General features: G+C 51.5%; 1 protein-coding gene across 1 annotated transcript; it reads left to right on the forward strand.

The window, feature by feature from the left end:
- Positions 1-531: 531 nt before the first annotated feature.
- Positions 532-4,949, forward strand: klhdc8a (kelch domain containing 8A). Its single transcript, XM_007899451.2, has 5 exons — positions 532-1,067; positions 1,743-1,907; positions 2,746-2,961; positions 3,621-3,722; positions 4,722-4,949. The coding sequence occupies exons 1-5, from the start codon at positions 692-694 to the stop codon at positions 4,913-4,915; spliced, it is 1,053 nt and encodes a 350-aa protein (XP_007897642.1). The 5' UTR covers positions 532-691; the 3' UTR covers positions 4,916-4,949.
- Positions 4,950-10,955: the final 6,006 nt, after the last annotated feature.

Here is a 10,955-nt window from a genome sequence, read left to right on the forward strand (position 1 = left end):
AGAGACAGACAGACAGACAGACAGACAGACGAGAGAAAGACGGTGGAGAGACACAGACACACACAGTTAAAGTGACCTCGAGATGCTTTCATGACTAAGTTGATAAACCCCCCCCTCAGGCCAGGGTTCCCTCCTCCCTCCCCCCCCCCCCCGGGGAATAATTCGGATCTCCGTGGTTCTTTCAAGTGTTGTTTCCCAGTTTCCCAAGGGGAAAGAGCTCCTCCCCTCCCCCCACTCCCCCGCCTCCCCCCCCCCCCCCCCCACTTCCCCAACCCCCGCACACGCGCCCCCCCCCACCCCCCCCCCACCCGTGGGTGCAGTAATTCAAAAATGCGATTAAAATTACAGTCGTTAAGAAGCACGAAATCACTCCCGCGAAATCCACTGACCTCCGCGTTTCGTTTTGTCTCCTGCGTTACCTGTCCCTCCTCCCAGACTCCGCACCTCCACCCGACTCCTCGCCTGACGTGAGCCCACAGCAGAGCAGAGGAGGAGAGCGAGAGCTCGAGAAGAGAAAGCGGGAAAGAAAGAGAACTCGAGGAGAGAAAGAAAGGGCGAAAAGGAACGCGAGAAAAGGAGTGTGAAGAGCCGTTGCTGTGATGGACGAGGGCTGTCGGGGGCGGTGGTGAGAGAGAGAGGGAGAGAGAGAGAGAGAACGGGAGAGAGCAAGGGTGCGGGCAGTGCCATCACCATGGCCGTGGCCAGCGCCAAGACCTTCCAATGGCAGTCTCTGGCTCCCTTGCCGACGGGCCGGGTGTACTGTGCCCCGGTGGAGAGCGGAGGGCAGCTGTACCTGATCGGGGGCTGCGACCAGACCGGGACCCCCACGAGCTCCTGCGAGGTTTACTGCCCCGAGGCTGACCAGTGGACCTCGCTGCCCCCGATGCCCACGGCCCGGGCTGGGGTGGCCGTAGCCGCCCTCGGCAAGCGGCTGCTGGTGATCGGGGGGGTCGGGCTCCACCAGAGACCCCTGTCCACCGTGGAGATGTACAGCGTGGAGGAGGGCAGGTGGGAGAGAAGACCCTCGCTCCGAGAGGCAGCCATGGGGGTGTCCATCACCGTCAAAGGTAAATCACGACGTAATAATAATAATAATAATAATAATAATCCTGGCGTCTGACCCAGCGACTCGTCACGTCTTCGAGGCGTCGCAAAGCGCTTCGCAGAACACGCTGTAAAGTGTAGTGACTGTGTCCTTTTCAGAACGCTGGCAGCCAGCGTGCAACTTGGCCACAGCCCTATCTATCCTCACTGTCTCTCTCTCTCTCTCTCTCGGTCTCGGTGTCCTGGCCGACAATCCCACCCCAAACCCCCCCCACACCCCAATAAAGTCGGTCACTCAATCCCGCACCGTTCCTGGGACGTCGCTGCGAGCAATTGGCTGCCGCGTTTCCCTCCACACAACATACATACAGTCACTACACAGATTTGATATATCTATATATATATATATATATATATTGTGAAGTGTATCGACTCTATGTTTTTGTGGGTGAAACATATTGGGAGGTTAACAGCTGAGCTCCGGAGCGGGAAATACAGCCACTCAATTGCTTCGAACGCAGTTGCATTTTGCCCACAAAGTACACAGTCACTCCACTGTACAGCATAACCCGGGAAGCGCTTTGAGACGTCTCTAAAGACGTGATAAGGCGCTGTGTCAAATGCGAGGCTGACGACGACGATGATGATGATGATGATGATGATGATGATGAAGTGACTGTGTGACTGTGGTGTTGCAGACTGCCGGGTGTATGCTGCGGGGGGGATGGGCACCACCATGTTCCCCCAAGGCCTCCTGCAGCAGTACGACACGCTGAAGGACGTGTGGTTGCCGTTGCCCGCGATGCCCACCCCGAGGTACGGCGCCAGCACCTTCCTCCGAGGCTCCAAGATCCACGTGTTTGGTGAGTCCGTGTTTATTTTGTAGCTCGAGTGGTTAGAGCCCTCGCCTCGCGCGCCAGAGCGCCCGGGGGCTGCCATTCCCGGCGGGCGGGACAAAATCCGAGGCAAGTTTCCTTACTCCACACGTACGCACACGTACACAATCACACACACACTTTCACAAACACACACACACAAGCACACGTACACAAACACGCACACACACGTACACACACACACACACACACACACACACGTACACGCACACAAACACTCACACATACACAAACACACGCGCACGCGCGCGCACATGCCCGCTGTTTACCAGCAGTAATTAGGAACCCGCTTGTTGGTCGATTGGCGGATGGCTTTTCTGGGGGTGAACCCCTATGTTTTTTTTGGGGGGGGGGGGGGGGTTTGGCGACGCGATGACACAATGTCAGACGGGATCAGTGGTTTAGGATTTCCTTCTCCTCCGCTGACGTGCCCTGAGCAGACCGAGGCGGCCCCCTACTGACCAGCGGACGGTACTTGCCCACCTCCCACCTTCTCAACCCAGGGCCAAACCTCGCAAAACACCTCTCAACGCAGTGAAGCCCAACCACATCCGCGGACACGTCTGTGTACATAAAAGAGTAACGTGGCCGCGGCTGTTCGTGGGGTCGTCGCCGGGCGCAATTGGCTGCCGCGTTTCTCCCCTATAAAATACGCAGTCACTACACTTTATACACGCTAACCCGGCGAGCGCTTTGAGGCGTCTCAATGAGGTGATAAGGCGCTGTATCAAATGCAAGGATTATTATGATGATGATGATGATGATGATTGGGAAATGGCTTTGTGCTATCCTTCGCCCTCGGCAGGGGGGAGGCAGGCAAAATGCCCGGTCGCTGCCTACGAGGTCTACGACACGGAGACGAGATCTTGGACTAAGTTCCCCAGCATCCCCGGCAAGCGCACCTTCTCCAGCTACGTGATGACAGACACGAGTTTCCTCAGCCTGGGCGGCCTGCAGCAAACCCACGCCTACAGACGGCCAAAGTTTGTCAGGACCGTGGAGGTGTTTGACATTGAGCAGGGTAGGCGGGCAACCACCACAGCCACAGCCACACTTTGCCTTTATATTGCACCCCTCGCGCAGGGGTAACCGCTCAGAGCACTTCAGCCGGAGGTTACACCTGGGGGGCTTGGGCACTGGGTACAGAGAGACTGTGTGAGAGAGACTGTGTGTGAGAGAGACGGACGGATGGACGGACGGACGGAGAGAGTAATATTTCAAGAGAAATTGTGTGAGAGGATGAGATGGAGAGAGAGAGAGAGAGAGAGCATGTGAGACATGGAGAGAGTGAGACGCAGCGAGATAGAATGGGAGAGGGACACAGAGAGAGAGAGAGAGGGAGACAGAGGGCTCCTGCCCTGTGGTGATGTACTGTAGAGAATTGGACAGCGACAGAGTGGTCCTTGTGGGGGGGAACGATATATGGAGTTGGATTAAACCGGTGGTGGATTGATTATTTATTTATTTTTACCCCAAATTATTATTGTTATCTGTTTGTCTCACATTTTCTCATGGTGTTTCTCTCTCTCTCTCTCTCTCTCTCTTTCTCTCACTCACTCTCTCGCTTTTGCTCCCTCACCCACTCCCTCACTCCCTCCCTCCCTCACCCACTCACTCCCTCACTCCCTCACTCTCTCTGTCTCTCGCCCTTTCTCTCTCTCGCTGTCCTGCGCTGACCAGGAGGTTGGATGAAAAACGAACGCTGCTTAAACATGAGGAAGAGAAGAGCTGATTTTGTGGCCGCGAATCTGAGGGGGCGAGTGATCGTGGCTGGAGGCTTAGGTCAGTGACTCTCAATGTCTCGACCCCCACCGCCCCCACCCACCCCCCACCCTCAGTCTGTGAGTGAGACACTCAGTCCAGTCCGGTAGCTCAGTGGTTAGAGCACTCGCCTCGCAAGCGAGAGGACCCGGGTTCGATTCCTGAAACATTGGCCAAGTTTCCGCACTCCACACGCCTCTGCTTACCTCGCAGCAAATGAGTCAATTGACGGATCGTTTTTCCGGGGGTGTTATAACAATCAGCTCAAAAAATAAATAATGATAACTTCGGTCGCTCAACCCCCACGGCTGTTTGTGGGGGCGCCGCTGTGCGCAATTGGCCGCCGCGTTTGGCCCACAAAATACTCAGTCGATTCACTTTACAGCGTATCCTGTGAAGCGCTTTGAGACGTCTCGAAGACGGGATGAGGCGCTGTGTCAAGTGCGAGAATTATTACTTTGGTTATTATGGGATTGTCTCAGAAACGGCGCTCACTTAACTGACCTTCAGAAGAATGAAACCCAGAACTTTACTGTATTAAAGGCGCTGTGTGTACTGTAAACCTGTGTTAAAGCTCATGGCCTCTAACACTAACACTAACTCTAACACTAACACTAACATTAACTGTAACACTAACTGTAACACTAACACTAACTGTAACACTAACACTGACTCTAACACTAACTGTAACACTATCACTAACATTAACTGTAACACTAACATTAACACTAACTGTAACACTAACACTGACTGTAACACTAACTAACTGTAACACTATCACTAACACTAACACTGACTGTAACACTAACACTAACTCTATCTGTAACACTAACACTGACTGTAACACTAACACTAACTGTAACACTATCACTAACATTAACTGTAACACTAACACTAACACTGACTGTAACACTAACACTAACTGTAACACTATCACTAACACTAACACTGACAGTAACACTAACACTGACTGTAACACTGACACCAACACTAATGCTGCCGATGTCTCCTCGTTGGTAGGGAACCAGCCGGCAGTGCTGGGCTCGGTCGAGGCCTTTCACCCGGTGAAGAAGAAGTGGGAGTCGCTCCCTGCGATGCCCACCGCCCGCTGCACCTGCTCCAGCCTCGTCTTCGCCAACCGGCTGGTGGTCCTGGGCGGAGTGGCACAGGGTCCGAGCCGGGCGGTGGAAGCTCTCTACCAGAGCGAGTCCTAACGGCCGGCCGACAGGGGGCGCTCACGGCACAGGTGGACTGAGAGGAGTTGGTGGTGGGCGGGGGGGAGGGGGAAGGGGGGGGTGTGTTGGCCACGACTGTCATCACCAACAGCAACAGCAACAGCAACAACAACAACAACAACAATTGACATTTACGCAGCGCCCAAGGCACTGGGCTGGACAGTCAGCGGTTTGGCCCCGAACTGGGGGTTGTGATCAGGAGGGGGTGGATGGCAGGGAGGGCGGTGGGGGTGGATGTAAGGGTAGGGGTAGGAAGGTGGCTTTTTGCCCACCCATCACACAGTCACTCCACTTTACAGTGTATCCTGCGAAGCGCTTTGAGACGTCTCGAGGCCCTGTATCAAACGTAAGGATTATTATAATATTATTATTATTATTATTATCTTGAAGCAGGCGTCAGTGTGATTTCAGAGCCAGTGACCGGTGTGAGTGGGTTGGGTTTCAGGTCAGTCAGGCGTCAGACAAACCATCCGGATTCATTCCATCGTTGGCTTCCGTGGGGTTTGGGCCGATACCTTGACCCGGGGCTGGTCCCTGTTGGCTGAGGGTCCTTGGCTGGGCTTTGGGCTTCTGCACTCTCAGGATTTCCTGTCGTTGGCGACAGATTGATCAGGTCGACAAAAGAAAGTGTCCTCACCCCCAGGTCAGAAAGTCATGGGCTCAAGCCCTCACTTTTCTGGGGATTTTATAAGCTTAGGGTTAGTCCGGGCTGACGCTGGGGGTTATGGGGTGGGGTGGGGGGGCGGGTGGGTGGGAAAGGGATGCGTTGAAGTCACACAGATGTCCTGTCTGTCTATCTGTCTGTCTGTCTGTCTGTCTGACTGATCAGGTGATTGTTCTGTGACACTGTTGGAAAAGTCACGTTTCTGGGAGTAATAATCCCTTCAAAAGAACATAAATGAATCATTTGGTCGCTTCAATCCACGGCTGTTTGTGTGGACGTCGCTGTGCGCAATTGGCTGCCGTGATTTCGTCCAACAAGATACACAGTTAATTCACTTTACAGCGTATCCTGTGAAGCGCTTTGAGACGTCTCGAAGACGTGATCAGGCGCTGAGTCAACCGCAAGGATTATTATTATTATTATAATAAGAGCAAACGTGTCGTGTGGTCTCTTTGGAGAGGTTTCTCTTCACAGTTAATACAGGTATTCGCATAGTCCAGACTGAGGTGGACACATGTTTGTTTGGTCAGGGGATCAAGGGATTATGGGGGCAAAGGCGGGTAATTGGAGATGAGGTACAGGTCAACCTTGAGCTCATAGAATGGCGGAACAGGCTCGAGGGGCTGAATGGCCTCCTCCTTGTCCCTATGTTATTGTGTCATGCCCCGAAGTTAAATGTTAATGGTTTGAGAATTGTTCTGGGTTAAAAAGTAAAGACGGCCCTATTCTTTCAAACAATGCCCACAAACACAATGGGGTTCGAATGGGACCTTCCACAACGCAAACAGTGTCCGATTCAGCAAATCATTTATTTACCTGCGAAAAATTTAGCACCGTCACTTTATAAGCTATTCTGGGGAGTGTTTGTTTTACCAGCTTTTCGCTGACACTAGAGGTTCGTTCGAGGTGAAGGAAACCCTTCGGCCCATCGGATCCCAACTTTGACAGATTCTCCACTCGACCGTACTCCCCTCACCGCATCGCGCTGTTCCTTATAATAATAATAATAATAAGCCTTGCATTTGTTATAGTGCCTTATATTATTTGTGTTATCACGTCGTCGAGATATCCCAAAGCGCTTCACAGAGTAGACTGCAAAGTGAATCGACCGTATATTTTGTGGCAGCCGATTGCGCACAGCAGTGTCCCCACAAACAGTCGTGTATTGAGTCATCGAATGCAGAGTGTGACTTTCTGATCCAAACATCTGAAATGTTCAGATTAAACTCGATTCAATTAAACTTGAGTTCCAAATCCTCGTCCTCGCCTTCAAAGCCCTCCACGGCTTTGCTCCTTCCTACCTCTGTGACCAGCTCACACCACATTGCGGTGTCCGCTCTCTCTCTCTCCGCTCAGCAGGCTGTACTGTGTTAGAAAAAAATTTAGTCACTCAATCCGCGATTGTTTGTGGGTTACGCTGCCGTGCGCAATTGGCTGCCGCGTTTCGCCCACAAAATACACAGTCACTCCACTTGACAGTATGTCCTGTGAAGCGCTTTGAGACACTCAGACGTGATTTGCACTGTATCAAGTTATTACTATCAACAGAAACAAGGGAGGGGATTTGGGAGAGTGGATTTGGGAGAGGTCAGGACAGGTCTGGTTTGAGCAGAATCCACGATACTGTGTGTCTGTGTGGGGGGACGGGGAGTGGGGGCTCAGTGGAGACCTCTTTACACAGATATCCGTCGCAGACACAATGGGCCGAATGGCCCCCTTCTGTGCAGTCAGATTGTGAGGCTCTGTGATCCCATTACCACGCGGCAAAGGACTCGGAGCTTATCTCTGACGCCGTTTGATACACAAGTTTGTGTGAAGCCGGTCATTAATTTTGCAATCAACGCCACAAAGCTTCCCATCAGCCAGAGGAAAGGGGAATCCACAAACTGAGGCTGATCAGCGAGAGAGAGAGAGAGAGAGAGAGGTGCCTAATTAATGGGTGTTTAATTAACACGTTGGAGCCAGATAATTGCCATGTGGTGGTGTGATTGTGTATTGGAAATGGTGTAAATATATTGAGACGTTTCTCTCTCTCTCTCTCTCTGTGAGATTGTGGATATTTGTCAGATTTTGGTTGACACTGGGGTTCAACACCTCTCCTCTCCCCCCTTCCCGCCACCCTCGCCCTCCAGATGTTTAGTGACGTTTGTCCAGTGGAGGGGTCGATGCCCAACGAACAAAAGGTGTCCCGGGCTCCATCCTTGTTCTGTTACTGATCTCAGCCTCACTCTCTGCTGAATCAGTGGGTTGAGCGTGTGAGACCATTACAGCGAAATGTGGGGCCATGAACACCCTCTTCTGATGGTGTGACTGACACCTGAGCCGCACTAACCACTCTAGTCTAGTGGTTAGAGCACTCGCCTCGCAAGCAAGAGGGCCTGGGTTCAATTGGCTGCCGCGTTTCGCCCACAAAATAAACAGTCAATTCACCTTACAGCGTATCCTGTGAAGCGCTTTGAGACGCCTCGAAGACGTGATAAGGCGTTACATCAAATGCCAGGATTATTATTATTATTATTATTATTAGAAGCGGAGAGGGTCTGTGTCAGGGGAGGGGTGGGGGGGAATCACACCGACAGCAAACGTATGTGTGCTTATCTCTCTCTCTCTCTCGCACATTTATCCAATTGTATGGAAATTCCAGACAAACTCCATCGTTGGTTAAGATACTGCGCCTTTTACGACCCCTCCCACCGCGGAAAAAAAAGAGAAAGAATGTAATCAGACCTAAGGGAACATTTCATTTCACAATTACTGGCCTTTTCATTCCTTAACTGCCTGTAATTATTTAATGATTGCTTTTAGAGGCATTGTTTGGGGGTTAGTTTATTCAGTTATGTCTGTATCTCTGTCCCGGGGGGGGGGGGGGGAGGGGGTGAATTGATTACTCTGTGCAAATGTACAAGGTGATGCATATGTTAAGTGTATGTGTTTGACATTTAAATTGGGAATGTTTTGCTGCTGTAATGCACTGTACAGCTACCAGGTGGCAGTGAGAGAAGAGAACAGTATCACAGTGATAGTTAGTCACTGAATAATAATATAATAATAATAATCTGTGCAGTTGATATAGCGCCTCTGACCATGTCTTCGAATGCATACTGTATGTACGTACGTACGCACGCACGCACGCACACATTGGGTATGTGTTCCACATCCTAATATCTTTCTGTGAGTGTGTGCGCGTGTGTGAGTGCATTGCGTGTGTGTCTGTGCATGGGTGTGTGTGTGCGTGCATGCATATGTGTCTGTGTGCAGGCGTGTGTGTCTGTGTGCGTGCGTGCGTGTGTCTGTGTGCGCGTGCATGTGTGTGTCTGCGCGTGCATGTGTGTGTGTGTCTGTGCGTATGTGTGTGTGTCTGTGTGTGCGTGCACGTGTGTGTGTGTCTGTGTGCGCGTGCATGTGTGTGTGTGTCTGCGCGTGCATGTGTGTCTGTGTATGCGTGTGTGTGTGTGTCTGTGTATGCGTGTGTGTCTGCGTGTGCGCGAATGTGTGTGTGTCTGCGTGTGCGTGCGTGCGTGTGGGTGTAAAATGAATCCTCCCAAACCTCTGGCTTGTTGTTTTCAGTGAGGATGTGTGTCTGACGGCCTAATAGTGTCCAGAGGGTCAGCAAAAGGGGTTGGAAAAGCCCCCAATTCCTGTCCTCCACAGAAACGCTTTGTTACCAAACCCCCAGGGCTCTGTCGCGAGGAGATCTCATGCGATCGTGTGGGAACCTTTGCCCCCCGTTCAGTCTGTCAGCCCAACCCCTGACGTAACCGGTGGGTTAGAGACTCTGATCGAGTTTCGATCTTTGGATCGATAGGAATAATTGATCGGGAGAGACTGCAAACTGAGCGCTTCCCATTTGATTTCACGTCGAACTAAAAGCGAAGGGAGTTCCCCTTTTCCCTCTGTGACTTGACGAACAGTTCCTCTCTCCCCCACTACCCCACAAACCCCCCCACTACCCCCCAACCCATTCCCCCAGGGATTATCACATCCAGAAAGCGATCCCCCAATCGACTAACAACCGGGTTCCAACTTACTCGCTGCTAATAATCCAGAAATTAATTAATAACAGCGCCTTTATTACGCCGGTGAGACGTGTCAAAGCTCCTCGCGAGGAATTTCCCGCGCAGCCCAGCGATGGGGTAGGTGCTGTAGGACAACACGGCGGGCAATTTGCGCCCGACACGAAGGCTGGCGAAACCCCCGGACGCCGGTGCCCACCTGGTTTTTATTCTTAAAATCCACGTTTACCTTGGAAGTAAATGTGGGAATTTCTTTGATGCGTGAGATAAGGGGAGAGAGAGAGAGAGAGACAGAGAGAGACACACACACAGAGAGAGAGACACAGATATATATATAGAGAGAGAGACGCAGAGAGAGAGAGACACAGATATATATAGAGAGAGAGAGAGACACAGAGAGAGAGAGACACAGATATATATAGAGAGAGAGAGAGACAGAGACACACAGAGAGAGAAACAGATATATATATATATAGAAAGAGAGATATACAGAGAGAGAGACAACCTTCTGGGATGTTGGTCAGGGATTGGATGGGTTGGGATTGGGGTTGAGACTGAGGGAAGGCGGAGAGATGCTAATATGGCAAAAAGGGGGTGGAAACCTGAAGCCTTACAGACCGTGGGGAGAGGAAGAGAGGGAGTGTGGTAGTGGTTGAGGGGAGGACAGGAATTAGCAGTGGGCGGTGTAGAGGATCTGATCTGCAACAAACAGACAGACAGAGAGAGGACATTTGGGGGAGAACCACAAAGCCATCGACACGTGGAGATGCGCTGCTCCAGAGGACTGAGACTTTGATCGATGTGTAGTGTAGTGTTTGTGTGTTTTGTTGGAGGGGAGAAGAGGAGATCAACTGCTTTGTTTCCCCCCCATCTCCCCCACCACCCCCCCCCTCCCCTCCTCTCTCTCTCTCTCTCTCCTGTCTGTCCCCTCTTTCATTTTCACCCTCAAATCTCCTCTTAAGATTTTTGTTTTGAGGGAAAAGGGGAGTGAGTGAGTGAGTGAGGGGGGAGTCTGTGGTCCTTGTGCCTCTCCCCCTCTCTCTCTGTAGCTCTGTGTGTGTCTCTCTCTCTCTCTATCCCTCTGTATCACTCTCTCTATCCCTCTGTATCACTCTCTCTATTCCTCTGTATCACTCTCTCTATCCCTCTGTATCACTCTCTCTATCCCTCTGTATCACTCTCTCTATCCCTCTGTATCACTCTCTCTATCCCTCTGTATCACTCTCTCTATCCCTCTGTATCACTCTCTCTATCCCTCTGTATCACTCTCTCTATCCCTCTGTATCACTCTCTCTATCCCTCTGTATCTATTCTCTAACCCCTCTTCTCTATCTCTTTACCT

The sequence above is a fragment of the Callorhinchus milii genome, unplaced genomic scaffold (genome assembly GCF_018977255.1).
Source record: "Callorhinchus milii isolate IMCB2004 unplaced genomic scaffold, IMCB_Cmil_1.0 Scaffold19, whole genome shotgun sequence".
Taxonomy (NCBI): Eukaryota; Metazoa; Chordata; class Chondrichthyes; order Chimaeriformes; family Callorhinchidae; genus Callorhinchus; species Callorhinchus milii.